Source organism: Phalacrocorax aristotelis, unplaced genomic scaffold (genome assembly GCF_949628215.1).
Source record: "Phalacrocorax aristotelis unplaced genomic scaffold, bGulAri2.1 scaffold_310, whole genome shotgun sequence".
Lineage (NCBI taxonomy): Eukaryota > Metazoa > Chordata > Aves > Suliformes > Phalacrocoracidae > Phalacrocorax > Phalacrocorax aristotelis.
Window position 1 is genome coordinate 15,707 of NW_027441102.1, and position 20,449 is coordinate 36,155.

General features: G+C 66.1%; 1 protein-coding gene across 1 annotated transcript; it reads left to right on the plus strand.

Moving 5' to 3' along the window:
• The first annotated feature begins 5,404 nt into the window (after positions 1-5,404).
• Positions 5,405-7,714, plus strand: LOC142050870 (uncharacterized). Its single transcript, XM_075080089.1, has 2 exons — positions 5,405-5,441; positions 6,569-7,714. The coding sequence occupies exons 1-2, from the start codon at positions 5,420-5,422 to the stop codon at positions 7,594-7,596; spliced, it is 1,050 nt and encodes a 349-aa protein (XP_074936190.1). The 5' UTR covers positions 5,405-5,419; the 3' UTR covers positions 7,597-7,714.
• Positions 7,715-20,449: the final 12,735 nt, after the last annotated feature.

Here is a 20,449-nt window from a genome sequence, read left to right on the forward strand (position 1 = left end):
CTCCTGTCTGGAGTGAAGGAAAGGTATCCCTTTAAAGAAGATGTTACATATCGCCCAGGAAAATGGACAACTATGGAGAAAGGCATCCAGTATCTCAGGGAATTAGCTGTGTTTGAGGTGATTTATGGTGACCTGGATGATCAACGGTCATCCAAAGATCCAGATGAAGCCGAGTGCACACGACCCATGTGGCGGAAGTTTGTACGGAGCGCACCATCTTCGCATGCAAACTCATTGGCAGTGATGTCCTGGAAAGATGACGAGACACCAACGGTGGCAGAGGTGATAGATAGACTCCGGGATTATGACACAAATATCTCTTCCTCGCTTGTCTCTGCTGTGGAGAAACTATCCCAAGAGGTCCAGCAACTCAAAGAAGATCTGTCCTACTCCCCACCTCGACAGAGCAGTGTCTCAGCTGTTAGGAATAAGCGTCCTTTGGCTCAAAGAAGGGGATACACACCACGGGCCACCCTATGGTTCTACCTGCGTGACCACGGAGAGGACATGATGAGGTGGGATGGCAAGCCTACTTCGACCCTACAGGCACGAGTACATGAACTGCAAGGAAGAACAGTCACTCAGGGAGGCTCTTCCAGGAAAGCTGCTGCTCCAGTTTCCAGCGAGCAAGTCCCCAGACAGAGGAGTAGAAGCGCAGATTTTATTTCTAAGTGTAATAGAGGGACTCCTGATTCACATTTACAGGAAGTGAGTTGTGACTGCCATGATCAGGACTAGAGGGGCCCTGCCTCCAGCCGGGTGGAGGAAAGGGATAACCGGGCTTACTGGACTGTGTGGATCCGATGGCCTGGCACGTCCGACCCACAGGAGTATAGAGCTTTAGTGGACACCGGCGCACAGTGCACCTTAATGCCATCAAACTATATAGGGGCAGAACCCATCAGCATTGCTGGAGTGACAGGGGGATCTCAAGAGCTAACTGTATTGGAGGCCGAAGTGAGCCTCACTGGGAATGAGTGGCAGAAGCACCCCATTGTGACTGGCCCAGAGGCTCCGTGCATCCTTGGCATAGACCATCTCAGGAGAGGGTATTTCAAGGACCCAAAAGGTTACAAGTGGGCTTTTGGTGTAGCTGCCTTGGAGACGGAGGAAACTGAACAGCTGTCTACCTTGCCCGGTCTCTCGAAGGACCCTTCTGTGGTGGGGTTGCTGAAGGTCAAAGGACAACAGGTGCCGATCACCACCACAGCAGTGCACCGGGGGCAATATCGCACCAACAGAGACTCTCTGATCCCCATCCATAAACTCATTCACCAACTGAGGAGCCAAGGAGTCATCAGTAAGACCCACTCACCCTTTAACAGTCCCATATGGCCAGTCCGGAAGTCTAATGGAGAGTGGAGACTAACAGTAGACTATCGTGGCCTGAATGAAGTCACTCCACCGTTGAGTGCTGCTGTGCCAGACATGCTAGAACTTCAATACGAACTGGAGTCAAAGGCGGCCAAGTGGTATGCCACAATTGATATCGCTAATGCATTCTTCTCAATCCCTCTGGCAGCAGAGTGCAGGCCACAGTTTGCTTTCACATGGAGGGGCGTCCAGTACACCTGGAATCGACTGCCCCAGGGGTGGAAACACAGCCCTACCATTTGCCATGGACTGATTCAGACTGTACTGGAACAGGGAGAACCTCCAGAACACCTTCAATACATTGATGACATCATTGTGTGGGGCAGCACAGCAGAAGAAGTTTTTGAGAAAGGTGAGAAAATAGTTCAAATCCTTCTGAAGGCTGGTTTTGCCATAAAACAAAGTAAGGTGAAGGGACCTGCACGAGAAATCCAGTTCTTAGGAATCAAATGGCAAGACGGTCGTCGTCAGATTCCAATGGATGTGATCAACAAAATAGCAGCCATGTCTCCACCAACCAGCAAAAAGGAAACACAAGCTTTCTTGGGCGTTGTGGGTTTTTGGAGAATGCATATTCCCAATTACAGTCTGATCGTGAGCCCTCTCTATCAAGTGACCCGGAAAAAGAATGATTTCAAATGGGGCCCCGAACAACAACAAGCCTTTGAACAGATTAAACGAGAAATAGTCCATGCAGTAGCTCTTGGGCCAGTCCGGGCAGGACAAGATGTAAAAAATGTGCTCTACACCGCAGCCGGGGAGAATGGCCCTACCTGGAGCCTCTGGCAGAAAGCACCTGGGGAGACCCGGGGTCGACCTCTAGGGTTTTGGAGTCGGGGATACAGAGGGTCTGAAGCCCGCTATACTCCAACTGAAAAAGAGATATTGGCAGCATATGAAGGGGTTCGAGCTGCTTCAGAAGTGGTTGGTACTGAAGCACAGTTGCTCCTGGCACCCCGACTGCCAGTGCTGGGCTGGATGTTCAAAGGAAACATCCCCTCTACACACTCTGCAACTGATGCTACGTGGAGTAAATGGGTTGCACTGATCACCCAGCGGGCTCGAGTAGGAAACCCCAGTCGCCCAGGAATCTTGGAAGTGACCATGGACTGGCCAGAAGGCAAAGACTTTGGAATATCACCAGAGGAGGAGGTGACACGTGCTGAAGAAGCCCCACTGTATAACAAACTGCCAGAAAATGAGAAGCAGTATGCCCTGTTTACTGATGGGTCCTGTCGCCTTGTGGGAAAGCACCGGAGATGGAAGGCTGCTGTATGGAGTCCTACACGACAAGTCGCAGAACCTGCTGAAGGAGAAGGTGAACGGAGCCACTTTGCAGAGGTAAAGGCCATCCAGCTGGCCTTAGACATCGCTGAACGGGAAAAGTGGCCAGTGCTCTATCTCTGTACTGACTCGTGGATGGTGGCAAATGCCCCGTGGGGCTGGCTGCAGCAGTGGAAGCAGAACTGGCAGCGCCGAGGCAAACCCATGTGGGCTGCCGCACTGGGGCAAGATATTGGTGCCCAGGAAGAGAACCTGGTTGTAAAGGTACGGCATGTGGATGCTCACGTCCCCAAGAGTCGGGCCACTGAAGAGCATCGAAACAACCAGCAGGTGGATCAGGCTGCCAAGATTGAAGCGGCTGAGGTGGATCTGGACTGGCAGCAAAAGGGTGAACTATTTCTAGCTCGGTGGGCCCATGACACCTCAGGCCATCAAGGGAGAGATGCAACATACAGTGGGCTCGTGATCGAGGGGTGGACTTGACCATGGATGTTATTGCACAGGCTATCCACGAATGTGACACGTGCGCTGCAATCAAGCAAGCGAAGCGGGTAAAGCCTCTGTGGTGTGGGGGACGATGGCTGAAATATAAATATGGGGAGGCCTGGCACATTGACTATATCACACTCCCACAGACCCGCCAAGGCAAGCGCCATGTGCTTACAATGGTAGAAACATTGACTGACTGGCTGGAAACATCTCCTGTCCCCCACGCCGCTGCCCGGAACGCTCTCCTGGGTCTGGAAAAACAGGTCCTGTGGCGACATGGCACCCCAGAGAGAACTGAGTCAGGCAGCGGGACTCATTTCCGAAACAACCTCATAGACACCTGGGCCAAAGAGCGTGGCGTTGAGTGGGTGTATCACACCCCCTGTCACGCACCAGCCTCTGGGAAAATGGAGCGGTACAATGGACTGTTAAAAACTACGCTGAGAGCAATGGGGGGTGGGACATTCAGGCCCTGGGATACACATTTGGCAAAAGCCACGTGGTTAGTCAACAGGAGGGGATCTGCCAGGCGAGCTGGCCCTGCCCAGTCAGAAATCCTACATCCTGTGGGAGGGGATGGAGGCCCTGTAGCGCACGCAAAAAGTACGCTGGGCAACACAGTCTGGGTCCTCCCTGCCTCAGGCAAAGGCAAAGCCATTCGTGGGATTGCTTTTGCTCGAGGACCTGGGTGCACTTGGTGGGTGATGCGGGAGGACGGAGAAGTCCAACGTGTGCCTCAAGGGGGTTTGATTTTGGGTGAAAACAGGCAATGAACTGAATGGCACAATGTGAACTGCTATATAATACTGTGTGTCACCTCTGTGTTGTATCCACGATATCAGAGTACGAGCCTCCCAAGCCATGGAAGATCAACTATGAAACAAGCCGTGCAGCAGTGATGGAACGATGACTGACTCGGTATGCAGCAACCCAACGCCACACACCGTCTCTCCCACCCGGAAAGACTGATACAACAGATGGAGCCCAGAGTCATGGACTGCGTGAACTCAATGGACATTTTAATGGACATTTTACAGGGAAGATCCATGAACTAAGGGAATGATGTCTGTGTATTATGTTAAAGGATGGGAAGGGGAGGGGAGGTGGTTGGTACGGTTGTATGGCATCGTATGGGACCTGGGCATGGTGTAAGTGGTATGGAATAAGGGGTGGAGAATGTGCTGGTTTTGGCTGAGAAGGGGTTAATTCTCCTCACTGTGGGGGTTGGCTACCTTTCCAGCTTCCCGCGCTCTGCCGCGTGGCGTGGCAGGGGGGGCTGGGAGGGGCAGGGCCATGGTGGGGGCGGCTGACCCCGACTGGCCAATGGCAGGTTCATTCCATACCATGTGACACCATGACCAGTATATTGAGGGGGGGGCAGTGGCAGCGCGGGGGCGGCGCGGCGTCGGGTCGGCGGGCGGCGAGCGGCTGCGGCGCGTGCGGTTCGTTCCGGCGGTTCGTTCCCCCTTCCCACCCCTTTCCCCCTCCCCCGGGGCTTTGCGCCTCTCGTGGTTCTCCTTTCCATTGCATTTCTACTGTTGTTTCTTTTAATTTTAATTATTAAACTGTTCTTATCCCAACCCACGAGCGTTACCCTTCTGATTCTCTCCCCCATCTACCGGTGGGGGAGTGAGCGAGCGACTGGGTGGGGCTGAGCTGCCGCTAAACCACAACAAACCCCTAAAACCGAGTCTTAGAAAGTTGGGTTTCTTTTTCTTTAACCAGTTTTTACAGCATCACAAACTCCTGCGGAACCATCTGTGAAACCCACTGCAGAAACAGCAGCGGAAACTGCTGCCACCCCCACCCCCCCACCCCCCCACCCCCGGCTGACGCACCAAGCCCCAGTTAGTCCCGCTCCCTTGAGCGCCCGGTCAACGCTCCCGCCTTCGCTCGGGTCAACACCCAACGGCGTCAGCCCCGCGCTCACGAGAGCTGAGGGACCCCGGCGGGGTCGTTGTGGGCCCCGTTCCCGCCGCCCGGCGCCGGGGTCGAGCCTTGCCGCTGTTGGGTTGGTCGCCGGTTGACCGAGCTTTCGGTCACTAGGGTGGGAAGGCATGGAGCGGAGCGTGGACATTGAGATCACCAACAAAACCCATGATGTCACCTTGCACAGCCCAGGTAACGCCGGGAGGGGGCTCTGGGGGTGGAAGGGACCCAGGATCAGGCGGAAGGTCCAAGTTGGACCATCTCCCCGTGGTGGGACCACCTCCCCGTGGTGGGACCATCTCCCCGTGGTGGGACCACCTCCCCGTGGTGGGACCATCTCCCCATGGTGGGACCATCTCCCCGTGGTGGAACCATCTCCCCGTGGTGGGACCACCTCCCTGTGGTGGGACCATCTCCCCGTGGTGGAACCATCTCCCCGTGGTGGGACCACCTCCCTGTGGTGGGACCATCTCTCCGTGGTGGGACCATCTCCCCGTGGTGGGACCACCTCCTTGTGGTCGGAATGTCTCCCTGTGGTGGGACCATGTCATGGTGGTGGGACCATGTCATGGTGGTGGGGCCATTTCCCCATGGTGGGACCATCTCCCCACGGCAGGACCACCTCCCCACAGTGGGACCACCTCCCTGTGGTTCAAACCAACTCCCCGTGGTGGGACCATCTCCCTGTTGTGGGGCCATTTCCCCACGGTGGGACCACCTCCCTGTGGTTCAACCATCTCCCATGGTGGGACCATCTCCCGATGGCGGGACCACCTCCCCATGGCGGGACCACCTCCCCGTGGCGGGACCACCTCCCCACGGCAGGACCACCTCCCCACGGCAGGACCACCTCCCCATGGCAGGACCACCTCCCCACAGCAGGACCACCTCCCCATGGCGGGACCACCTCCCCGCGGTCGGTTTTACAGCTGGTGGGACGCCCCCAGCCCCAGCTCTTTGTACTTTCAGTCCTGAGCAGGAGCTGTTGGGGTGGGTAAATTAGAGGAAACAGGAAGGAAGGTCTCGAGGCTCAACCAAGAAGTTCACGCTTCTACAATTTAAAGGCGCCGCGTGCCTAAACCCCGACCCACGAGTTGGGCCGGGACTAGCGCTTCGCCGCGGGTGGGGCACAGCCTCCTGCTTTGGGTTAAATGCCTCCCCCCGGGGGGTTCTGGTACCAACCGGGCTCTTGGCATAAGCTCAGGCCTAATTTTCTGGCAGCCGATAAGGCGCGGCGGAGGGGCGGGGGCACCTTATTGCAGGTGGCACAGCTGGGCTGGGACTAGGGAAGAGGCCACCACCAAGTCCTCGCCCAGTTCTGCCCCTCTCCTCGGCCTCATCGAGGCGATCGCCTCTTCAGCAAACCCCCGACACCGACATTGGTCCGGTCCCAGGGTTGGGAGGCCGCACTGTGGTGAGACCATGTCGTCGTGGTGGGACCATCTTCCCCTTGATGGGACCATCACCCCATAGTGGGACCATCACCCCATAGTGGGACCATCTCCCCCTGGTGGAACCATCTCCCCCTGGTGGAACCATCTCCCCATGGTGGGACCATCTCCCCGTGGTGGGACCATCTCCCCATGGTGGGACCACCTCCCCGTGGTGGGACCACCTCCCCGTGGTGGGACCATCTCCCCCTGGTGGAACCATCTCCCCATAGTGGGACCATCTCCTCCTGTGGAACCATCTTTTCATGGTGGGACCACCTCCCCGTGGTGGGACCACCTCCCTGTGGTGGGACCATCTCCCCCTGGTGGGACCATCTCTCCCTGGTGGGACCATCTCTCCCTGGTGGGACCATCTCCCCATGGTGGGACCACCTCCCTGTGGTGGGACCGTCTCCCCGTGGTGGGACCATCTCCCTGTGGTGGGACCACCTCCCCCTGGTGGGACCATCTCCCCGTGGTGGGACCACCTCCCTGTGGTGGGACCGTCTCCCTATGGTGGGACCATCTCCCTGTGGTGGGACCACCTCCCCGTGGTGGGACCTTCTCCCCCTGGTGGGACCATCTCCCTCATAAGCCCTCATGGTCCCCATTGCCCCCCACCCCCTCCCACCTCTGTTCTCCTTCCAGGAGCTACTGCTTCAGCGGCCACAGCTCCAAGCCGCCGTGCCCCAGGATCCCACCGGGTGCCACGGAGAGTTGCCAGTTCACCAACTCCATGCTCCGTTTCCGGGGGAGCGTGGGGCTCCTGGTGTACGAGGCGGACACCTTCACCTTGGCCATCCTCTTCTCCAACCCCTTCGACTACAACCTGTATTCTGTGGAGCTTGCCATGGAGATCTCCATGCACAAAGCCCACCTCAAGGAGCTGGAGACCATCTACAAGAGGATGTACAACAATCAACCCGCCAGCACCGGCAACGAAACCATGCTCCACCGAGTCAAGCTGGGCGCGTGCCAGGAGCCCGTCATGGTCTACGCCGGCCACATGAAGGTCACGGCCACCATGTCCAATGCTAGAAAGTCGATCATGAGAGTCATCATAACCGGGCAAGAGGATGACACTGACTAGATCCGGAGGGGGCCCCACCCACCATGGGCCGGCGTCAGGGGATGGACGTACCTTCTCCGTGTTGATGTACCCACCAGGCAGAACCTTCTGCCCTCAATAAATAGTTGGGCAAAGCCAACCCCGCGCCGTGTTGTCCTAAGATGGGAGAGGAAGGAGCACCAGTAGGGTGGAAGATGCTTCTTTTTGCTCCCCCCCCCCCCTCTTCTTTAGCAGCTTGGAGGACGCCCCGTTGAGGGGTGAGGAAGAGGAACGTGGTCTGAAGGTCCCGTGGAGACGGTTGGGCGGGTTGCGCCGCGCGTGGGGCTTGGGGGGCTTGCGCGGCTCCGGTTCCTGGTGGAAACCTGCTCTCCTGAAGGAGACCTCTGGGGGTTTGAAGCCCAGCTTGGGTTTGGTTTTGCCCTTCCTCCAGCGGGAGGGCCCGGTGCGGGGCGCCGACACCGTCCCGTTGGCCAACCTCTTCTCCAGCCCCTCGGACAACCGCGTTTTCACCACGGCGCTCGGGTCCCCACCATCTAGGTGGGCTCAGAAGATGGAACCCAGCCCATGCCTGGCAGCTGGGGTCACCAAGGTTGGGGGGGGGTCTCCGAGGTTGGGGGCCCCCAGGAGTGCTTCAGGGGTCTTCAAGGTTGAGGGTCATCAAGGTTGGGGGTCCTCAGGAGTGCTTGAGGGGGTCTCCAAGGTTGGGGTTCCAAGGGGTGGAGTCTTCAAGGTTGGGGGTCTCCACAGTTGGGGGTCTCAAAGGTTGAGGTTCCCCAGGAGTGCCTGAGGGGGTCTCCAAGGTTGGAGTTCCAAGGGTTGGGGTCTTCAAGGTTGGGGGTCATCAAGGCTGGGGGTCCCCAGGAGTGCTTCAAGGTTGGGGTCTTCAAGGTTGGGGGTCATCAAGGTTGGGGGCCCCAGGAGTGCTTCAGGGGGTCTTCAAGGTTGAGGTCTTCAAGGCTGGGGTTCCAAGGGTTGGGGTTCCAAGGGTTGGGGGTCTTCAAGTTTGGGGGTCCCCAGGAGTGCTTCAGGAGGTCTTCAAGGTTGGGGTTCCAAGGGTTGGGGTCACAAGCGTTGGGGTCACAAGCGTTGGGGGTCTTCAAGGTTGAGGTCCCCAGAAGTGTTTCAAGGGGTCTTCAAGGTCAGGGACCCCAGGGTTGGGGTCTTCAAGGTCAGGGGTTGGGGTGTCTCCAAGTTTGGGGGTCCCTAAGGTCAGTTAGAGCCCTACCCCACGGGATCCCTCCCGGCAGGTCTTCCAAGAGGCCAAAGTTGGCTCTCTTGAAGGCCAAGGTTGTCACCCCGACTCGTCGCCCCTGCTCCTACCCGGGGGGGCCCTGGACGCCCCCCACCTCGCGGCCGCCGCACCAGAGCTGCCCCCCGCTGCCCCCCAGCCCTCGCAGCCCCACCGGCCCTTCGCTGGTCCTCAGTGCCCCCCCAGCGGCGCTACTCCGCCGCCCCCGTGTCCCCCTCGCCGCGGGCCACCAGCCCCACCGCGCGCCCCTCGCACGGTGGGGGGTGTGTGTGTGTGTGTGTGAAGCCCCCCACCCCGTGAGGCTGAAGGCCCACCACTGGCAGGCTCCTCCCAGCGCGCCGGGGAAGGCCTCGCCAGCCTCATCTTCCTCGCGCGGGGCCAGAGCGAGCCCTCGGCCGGCTTTGCCCGACCCTTGCGTGGCCCCTCGAGGGGCTCCAGCTGCGCCCCCACCCCGCCCCCCCGGGGTGTCTCCCCCGAAATGCCCCCCCACCCCCCCCGGGACAGCGCCCCAGGGGACCCCGCCACGCCCCTGCGACCGCAATGAGATGGTGGCCCTATGGCGGCCCCCCCACATCCACCCTTTCCCCCCCCCATCCGCCCTGTCCCCCCCCCATCCGCCCTGTCCCCCCCCCATCCGCCCTCTCCCCCCCCATCCGACCTCTCCCCCCCCCCCATCCGCCCTGTCCCCCCCCCACCATCCGCCCTGTCCCCCCCCATCCGCCCTCTCCCCCCCCATCCGACCTCTCCCCCCCCCCATCCGACCTCTCCCCCCCCCACATCCGACCTCTCCCCCCCCCACATCCGACCTCACCCCCCCCATCCGCCCTCTCCCCCCCCCACATCCGCCCTGTCCCCCCCCCACCATCCGCCCTGTCCCCCCCCATCCGCCCTCTCCCCCCCCATCCGACCTCTCCCCCCCCCACATCCGACCTCTCCCCCCCCACATCGACCTCACCCCCCCCACATCCGCCCTGTACCCCCCCCATCCGCCCTGTCCCCCCCCAGATCCGCCCTGTCTCCCCCACCATCCGCCCTGTCCCCCCCCATCCGCCCTGTCCCCCCCCACATCCGCCCTGTCCCCCCCACATCCGACCTCTCCCCCCCAATCCGACCATTCCCCCCCCCACATCCGACCTCTCCCCCCCCCCACATCCGACCTCACCCCCCCACATCCGCCCTGTCCCCCCCACCATCCGCCCTGTCCCCCCCCCATCCGCCCTGTCCCCCCACCATCCGCCCTGTCCCCCCCCCATCCGCCCTGTCCCCCCCCACATCCGCCCTGTCCCCCCCCACATCCGACCTCTCCCCCCCATCCGACCTCTCCCCCCCCCCACATCCGACCTCTCCCCCCCCACATCCGCCCTCTCCCCCCCCCACATCCGACCTCTCCCCCCCATCCGACCTCTCCCCCCCCCACATCCGCCCTCTCCCCCCCCACATCCGCCCTCTCCCCCCCCCCACCCGACCTCTCACCCCCCACCCGATCTCCCCCCCCATCCGCCCTCTCCCCCCCACCATCCGCCCTGTCCCCCCCCCCGCCCTGTCCGCCCCAGCCCCCCCGTGCCCTCGAGTATCCCCATGACCCCCCCCAAACCCTCTACGTCCCCCCACATCCCCACATGTCACCCCTAGATCCCCATGTCCCCCAAAACCCCGTGTACTCCATATATCCCCCTAAGGCCCCCCTAAATCCCCCCACACCCCCATCCCTTCATGTCGCCCCCCCCCGCCCACCAAAGTTCCCCCAAAGCCCCCCAAGTCCCCAATATCCCACGTCCCCCATATCCCCCCACACCCTCCACATGCCCCCGCCCCCCCCAAGTCCCCCAAGTCCCCCAAGTCCCCCAAGGGACGGGGACCCGACCCGATGGGGACCCGACCCGATGGGGACGCGACCCGACGGGGACCTGACCCGACGGGGACCCGACCCGATGGGGACCCGACCCGATGGGGACCCGACCCGACGGGACCCGACCCGACCCGATGGGGACCCGACCCGATGGGGACCCACCTGATGGGACCAGACCCGATGGGGACCCGACCCGATGGGACCCGACCCGATGGGGACCCGACCCAATAGGGACCTGACCCAATAGGGACCTGACCCGATGGGACCCGACCCGATGGGGACCCGAACCAATAGGGACCCGACCCGACGGGACCCGACCCGATGGGGACCCGACCCGATGGGGGCCCGACCTGATGGGACCTGACCCGATGAGGACCCGACCCAATAGGGACCCGACCCGATGGGACCCGACCCGATGGGGACCCGACCCAATAGGGACCCGACCCAATAGGGACCCGACCCGATGGGACCCGACCCGCTAGGGACCCGACCCGACGGGACCCGACCAGACAGGACCCGACCCGATGGGACCCGACCCGATGGGACCTGACCCGACGGAACCCGAGCTGATGGGGACCCGACCCGATGGGACACGACCCGATGGGGACCCGACGCGACGGGACCCGACCCGATGGGGACCCGACGGGACCCGACCCGATGAGGACCCGACCCGATGGGACCCGACCCGACGGGACCCGACCCGATGGGGACCCGACCCGATGGGACCCGACCCGATGGGGACCCGACCCGACGGGACCTGACCCGACGGGACCTGACCCGATGGGGACCCGACCCGATGGGACCCGACCCGATGGGGACCCGACCCGATGGGGACCCGACCCGACGGGACCTGACCCGATGGGACCTGACCCGATGGGGACCCGACCTGATGGGACCCGACCCGATGGGGACCCGACCCGATGGGGACCCGACCCGATGGGACCCGACCCGACAGGACCCGAAACGATGGGGACCCGACCCGATGGGGACCCGACCCGATGGGGACCCGAACTGATGGGGACCCGACGGGACCCGACCCGATGGGGACCCGACTCGATGGGGACCCGATGGGACCCGACCCGACGGGACCCGACCCGATGGGGACCCGACTCGATGGGGATCCGACCCGACGGGACCCGACCCGATGGGACCCGACGGGACCCGACCCGATGGGGACCCGACCCGATGGGACCCGACCCGACGGGACCTGACCCGATGGGACCCGATATGACGGGGAACCGACCCGACGGGACCGGACCCGATGGGGACCCGACCTGATGGGACCCAAGCCGATGGGGACCCGAACTGATGGGGACCCGACAGGACCCAACCCGATGGGACCCAAGCCGACGCGGACCTGACCCGACGGGGACCCGACCCGATGGGGACCCGACCCGACGGGACCCGACCCGACGGGGACCCGACCCGATGGGGACCCGACCCGATGGGACCCGACCCGATGGGGACCCGACCCGACGGGACCTGACCCGACGGGACCTTACCCGATGGGGACCCGACCTGATGGGACCCGACCCGATGGGGACCCGACCCGATGGGGACCCGACCTGATGGGACCCGACCCGATGGGACCCGACCCGACAGGACCCGACCCGACGGGACCCAACCCGACAGGACCCGAACCGATGGGGACCTGACCTGATGGGACCCGACCCGACGGGACCCGACATGACGGGGAACCGACCCGACGGGACCCGACCCGATGGGACCTGACCCGACGGGACCCAACCCGATGGGGACCCGACCCGATAGAGACCCGACCTGATGGGACCCGACCCGACGGGACCTGACCCGATGGGGATCCGACCTGATGGGACCCGACCCGATGGGACCCGACCCGACGGGACCTGACCCGATGGGTGATCCGACCTGATGGGACCCGACCCGACGGGACCCGACTCGATGGGGATCCGACCCGACGGGACCTGACTCGATGGGGACCCGACCCGATGGGACCCGATCCGACGGGACCTGACCCGATGGGACCCGACATGACGGGGAACCGACCCGACGGGACCCGACGGGACCCGACCCGATGGGGACCCGACCCGATGGGACCCGACCCGATGGGGACCCGACCCGACGGGACCGGACCCGATGGGGACCCGAACTGATGGGGACCCGACGGGACCCGACCCGATGGGACCCAAGCCGACGCGGACCTGACCCGACGGGGACCCGACCCGATGGGACCCGACTCGATGGGGACCCGACGGGACCCGACCCGACGGGGACCCGACCCGATGGGGACCCGACCCGACGGGACATGACTCGATGGGGACCCGACCCGATGGGACCCGACCCGACAGGGACCCGACTCGATGGGACCCGACCCGACGGGACCTGACCCGATGGGGACCCGACCCGATGGGGACCCGACCCGATGGGACCCGACCCGATGGGGACCCGACTCGATGGGGACCCGACTCGATGGGGACCCGACCCGATGGGGACCCGACCCGACGGGGACCCGACCCGATGGGGACCCGACTCGACGGGACCCGACCCGATGAAGACCCAACCCGACGGGACCCGACCCGATGGGACCCGACCCGATGGGGACCCGACCCGATGGGACCCGACCAGATAGGATCCGACTCGACGGGACCCGACCCGATGGGACCCGACCCGATGGGGACCCGACCCGATGGGACCTGACCCGATGGGGACCAGACCCGATGGGGACCCGACCCGATGGGGACCCGACGGGACCCGATCCGATGGGACCCCGACCCGACGGGACCCGACCCGATGGGACCCGACCCGATGGGACCCGACCCGATGGGGACCCGACCCGACGGGACCAGAACCGATGGGACCTGACCCAATGGGGACCCGACCCGATGGGACCCGACCCGACAGGACCCGAACCGATGGGGACCCGACCTGATGGGACCCAACCCGACGGGACCCGACATGACGGGGAACCGACCCGATGGGGACCCGACGGGACCCTACCCGATGGGGACCCGACCCGATGGGACCCGACCCGATGGGGACCCGACCCGATGGGGACCCGACCCGAGGGGACCCGACCCGATGGGACCCGACCCGACGGGACCCGACCCGATGGGGACCAGACCCGATGGGGACCCGACCCGATGGGGACCCGAACTGATGGGGACCCGACGGGACCCGACCCGATGGGGACTCGACTCGATGGGGACCCGATGGGACCCGACCCGACGGGACCCGACCCGATGGGGACCCGACTCGATGGGGATCCGACCCGACGGGACCTGACTCGATGGGGCCCGACATGACGGGGAACCGACCCGATGGGACCCGACCCGATGGGACCCGACGGGACCCGACCCGATGGGGACCCGACCCGATGGGACCGACCCGACAGGACCTGACCCGATGGGACCCGACATGACGGGGAACCGACCCGACGGGACCCGACCCGATGGGACCCGACGGGACCCGACCCGATGGGGACCCGACCCGACGGGACCGGACCCGATGGGGACCCGACCTGATGGGGACCCGACGGGACCCGACCCGATGGGACCCAAGCCGACGCGGACCTGACCCGACGGGGACCCGACCCGATGGGACCCGACTCGATGGGGACCCGACCCGACGGGACCCGACCCGACGGGGACCCGACCCGACGGGGACCCGACCCGATGGGACCCGACCCGATGGGGACCCGACCCGACGGGACCTGACCCGATGGGACCTGACCCTATGGGGACCCGACCTGATGGGACCCGACCCGATGGGGACCCGACCCAACGGACCCGACCTGATGGGGCCCGACCTGATGGGACCCGACCCGATGGGACCCGACCCGACGGGACCCAACATGACGGGGAACTGGCCCGACGGGACCCGACCCGATGGACCCGACCCGACAGGACCCGAACCGATGGGGACCCGACCTGACTGGACCCGACCCGACGGACTCGACATGACGGGGAACCGACCCGACGGGACCCGACCCAATGGGGACCCGACCCGATGGGGACCCGACCCGACGGGACCGGATCCGATAGAGACCCGACCTGATGGGACCCAAGCCGATGGGGACCCGAACTGATGGGGACCCGACGGGACCCGACCCGATGGGGACCCGACTCGATGGGGACCCGATGGGACCCGACCCGACGGGACCCGACCGATGGGGACCCGACTCGATGGGGATCCGACCCGACGGGACCTGACTCGATGGGGACCCGACCCGATGGGACCCGATCCGACGGGACCTGACCCGATGGGACCCGACATGACGGGGAACCGACCCGACGGGACCCGACCCGATGGGACCCGACGGGACCCGACCCGATGGGGACCCGACCCAATGGGACCCGACCCGATGGGGACCCGACCCGACGGGACCGGACCCGATGGGGACCCGACCTGATGGGACCCAAGCCGATGGGGACCCGAACTGATGGGGACCCGACGGGACCCGACCCGATGGGACCCAAGCCGACGCGGACCTGACCCGATGGGGACCCGACCCGATGGGACCCGACTCGATGGGGACCCGACGGGACCCGACCCGATGGGACCCGACCCGACGGGACCCGACCCGACGGGGACCCGACCCGATGGGGACCCGACCCGACGGGACATGACTCGATGGGTACCCGACCCGATGGGACCCGACCCGACAGGGACCCGACTCGATGGGACCCGACCCGACGGGACCTGACCCGATGGGGACCCGACCCGATGGGGACCCGACCCGATGGGACCCGACCCGGTGGGGACCCGACGGGGACCCGACCCAATGGGACCTGACCCCATGGGGACCCGACCTGATGGGACCCGACCCGATGGGGACCTGACCCGATGGGACCCGACCCGATGGGGACCCGACTCGATGGGACCCGACTCGATGGGGACCCGACCTGATGGGTCCCGACACGCTGGGGACCCGACCCGATGGGGACCTGACCCGATGGGGACCCGACCCGACGGAACCCGACCCGATGGGGACCCGACCCGACGGGGACCCTACGCGACGGGACCCGACCCGATGGGACCCGACGGGACCTGACCCAATGGGACCTGACCCCATGGGGACCCGACCTGATGGGACCCGACTCGATGGGACCCGACTCGATGGGACCCGACCCGACGGGAACCCGACCCGATGGGGAACCGACCCGATGGGACCCGACCCGATGGGGACCCGACCCGATGGGGACCAGACCCGATGGGACCCGAAACGATGGGGACCCGACCCGATGGGGACCCTACGCGACGGGACCCGACCCGATGGGGACCCGACGGGACCCGACCCGATGGGGACCCGACCCGATGGGACCCGACCCGACGGGACCCGACCCGACGGAACCCGTCCCGATGGGGACCCGACGGGACCCGACCCGATGGGGACCCGACGGGGACCCGACCCAATGGGACCTGACCCCATGGGGACCTGACCTGATGGGGACCCGACCTGATGGGGACCCGACCCGATGGGACCCACCCCGATGGGGACCCGACACGAGGGGACCCGACCCGATGGACCCGACCTGACTGACCCGACCCGATGGGGACCCGACGCGATGGGACCCGACCCGATGGGACCCGACCCGACGCGACCCGACCCGATGGGACCCGACCCGATGGGGTCCCGACCCGATAGGACCCGACCCGATGGGGACCCGACCCGATGGGACCTGACCCGATGGGACCTGACTCGATGGGGACCCGACCCGATGGGGACCCGATGGGACCCGACCCGACATGACGGGGAACCGACCCGACGGGACCCGACCCGATGGGACCCGAGCCGATGGGGTCCCGACCCGATGGGACCCGACCCGATGGGACCCGACCCGACGGGACCTGACCCGATGGGGATCCGACCTGATGGGACCCGACCCGATGGGGACCCGAAAAGATGGGGACCCGATGGGACCCGACCCGATGGGGACCCGACCCGACGGGGACCCGACCTGACAGGACCCGACCCGACGGGACCTGACTCGATGGGGACCCAACCCGACGGGACCCGACCCGATGGGGACCCGACCCGATGGGACCCGACCCGACGGGACCTGACCCGATGGGGACCCGACCTGATGGGACCCGACCCGATGGGACCCGACCTGATGGGACCCGACCCGATGGGACCCGACCGACAGGACCTGACCTGACGGGACCCAACCCGATGGGACCCGACCCGACAGGACCCGACCTGATGGGACCCGACCCGATGGGACCCGACCCGACAGGACCCGACCCGATGGGACCCGACCCGACGGGACCCGACACGACGGGGACCCAACCCGACGGGACCCAACCCGACCCGATGGGACCCGACCCGACCGGAACCCGACCCGATGGGGACCCGACCCGATGGGACCCGACCCGATGGGGACCCGACCCGATGGGACCCGACCCGACGGGACCCGACCCGATGGGACCCGACCCGATGGGACCCGACCCGATGGGGACCCGGCCCGACGGGACCCGACCTGATGGGACCCGACCTGATGGGACCCGACCCCATGGACCTGACCCGATGGGGACCCGACCTGATGGGACCCGACCTGATGGGACCTGACCCGATGGGACCCGACCCGATGGGGACCCACCTGATGGGACCCGACCCGATGGGACCTGACCCGACGGGACCCGTCCCGATGGGGACCTGACCCGATGGGTACCCACCTGATGGGACCCGACCCGATGGGACCTGACCCGACGGGACCCAACCCGATGGGACCCGACCCGACGGGGACCCGACCGATGAGGACCCGACCCGACAGGACCGACCCGATGGGGACCCGACCCGATGGGACCCGACATGACGGGGAACCGACCCGACGGGACCCGACCCGATGGGACCCGATGGGACCCGACCCGATGGGGACCCGACCCGACGGGACCCGACCCGACAGGACCCGACCCGATGGGGACCCGACCCGATAGGACCCGACCCGATGGGGACCCGACCCGACGGGTCCTGACCCGATGGGACCTGACCCGATGGACCTGACTCGATGGGGACCCGACCCGATGGGGACCCGACGGGACCCGACCCGATGGGGACCTGACCCGATGGGGACCCGACCCGATGGGACCCGACCCGACGGGACCCGACCCGATGGGGACCGACCCGACGGGACCTGACTCGATGGGGACCCGACCCGATGGACCCGACCCGATGGGGACCCGACCCGACGGGGACCCGACCTGACTGGACCCGACCCGACGGGACCTGACTCGATGGGGACCCAACCCGATGGGGACCCGACCCGATGGGACCCGACCCGACGGGACCCGACCCGATGGGGGCCCGACCCGATGGGACCCGCCCCGACGGGACCTGACTCGATGGGGACCCGACCCGATGGGGACCCGACCCGACGGGGACCCGACCTGACTGGACCCGACCCGATGGGGACCTGACCCGACAGAACCCGACCCGATGGGACACGACCCGATGGGACCCGACCTGATGAGGACCTGATGGGACCCGACCCGACGGGACCCAACCCGACGGGGACCCGACCCGATGGGGACCCGACCCGATGGGGACCGGACCCGATGGGGACCCGACCCGATGGGACCCGACCCGACGGGGACCCGACCCGATAGGACCCGACCCGACGGGACCCGACCCGATGGGACCCGACCCGATGGGACCCGACCCAATAGGGACCCGACCCGATGGGGACCCGACCTGATGGGACCCGACCCGATGGGGGACCCGACGGGACCCGACCCGATGGGACCCGACCCAACGGGGACCCGACCCGACGGGGAGTCGACCCGATGGGACCCGACCCGATGGGACCCGACCCGGTGGGGACCCGACGGGGACCCGACCCAATGGGACCAGACCCCATGGGGACCCGACCTGATGGGGACCCGACCCAATGGGACCTGACCCGATGGGACCCGACCTGATGGGGACCCGACCCGATGGGGACCCGACCCGATGGGACCCGAACTGATGGGACCCGACCCGATGGGACCCGACCCGACAGGACCCGACCTGACGGGACCCGACCCGATGGAGACCCGACCCGATGGGACCCGACCCGACGGGACCCGACACGACGGGGACCCAACCCGACGGGACCCAACCCGACCCGATGGGACCCGACCCGACGGGAACCCGACCCGATGGGGACCCGACCCGATGGGACCCGACCCGATGGGACCCGACACAACGGGGACCCGACCCCATGGGACCCGACCCGATGGGGACCCGACCCGATGGGGACCCGACCCGACGGAACCTGAGCCGATGGGGACCCGACGGGGCCCGACCCGATGGGGACCCGACCCGATGGGACCCGACCCGACGGGGACCCTACTCGACGGGACCCGACCCGATGGGCACCCGACCCGATGGGACCTGACCCGATGGGGACCCGACCCGATGGGGACCCAACCTGATGGGACCCGACCCGATGGGACCCGACCCGATGGGGACCCACCTGATGGGACCCGACCCGATGGGACCTGACCCGACGGGACCCGACCCGATGGGGACCCGACCCGATGAGGACCCGACCCGACAGGACCCGACCCGATGGGGACCCGACCCGATGGGACCCGACCCGACGGGGACCCGACCCGACGGGACCCAACCCGATGGGGACCCGACCCGATGAGGACCCGACCCGACAGGACCCGACCCGATGGGACCCGACATGACGGGGAACCGACCCGACGGGACCCGACCCGATGGGACCCGACGGGACCCGACCCGATGGGGACCCGACCCAATGGGACCCGACCCGATGGGGACCCGACCCGACGGGACCGGACCCGATGGGGACCCGACCTGATGGGACCCAAGCCGATGGGGACCCGAACTGATGGGGACCCGACGGGACCCGACCCGATGGGGACCCGACCCGATGGGACCCGACCCGATGGGGACCCGACCCGACGGGGACCTGAGCCGATGGGGACCCGACGGGGCCCGACCCGATGGGGACCCGACCCGATGGGACCCGACCCGATGGGGACCCGACCCGACGGGGACCCTACTCGACGGGACCCGACCCGATGGGGACCCGACCCGATGGGACCTGACCCGATGGGGACCCGACCCGATGGGACCCGACCCGATGGGACACGACCCGATGGGACCCGACCCGACGGGGACCCGACCCGATGGGACCCGACCTGACGGGACCTGACCCGATGGGGACCCGACCCGATGGGGACCCGACCCGATGGGACCCGACCCGATGGGGACCCGACGGGGACCCGACCCAATGGGACCTGACCCCATGGGGACCCGACCTGATGGGGACCTGACCCGATGGGGACCCGACCCGACGGGACCTGACCCGATGGGGACCCGACCCGATGGGGACATGACGGGACCCGACCCGATGGGGACCCGACTCGATGGGGACCCGACCTGATGGGTCCCGACACGATGGGGACCCGACCCGATGGGGACCTGACCCGACGGGACCCGACCCGACGGGACCCGACCCAATGGGGACCCGACCCGATGGGGACCCTACGCGACGGGACCCGACCCGATGGGGAACCGACCCGATGGGACCTGACCCGACGGGAACCCGACCCGATGTGGACCAGACCCGATGGGACCCGACCCGACGGGGACCCGACCCGACGGGACATGACTCGATGGGGACCGGACCCGATGGGACCCGACCCGATGGGGAACCGACCCGATGGGGAACCGACCCGACGGGAACCCGACCCGATGGGGACCAGACCCGACCAGACCCGATGGGACCCATCCCGATGGGGACCTGACCCGATGGGGACCCTACGCGACGGGACCCGACCCGACG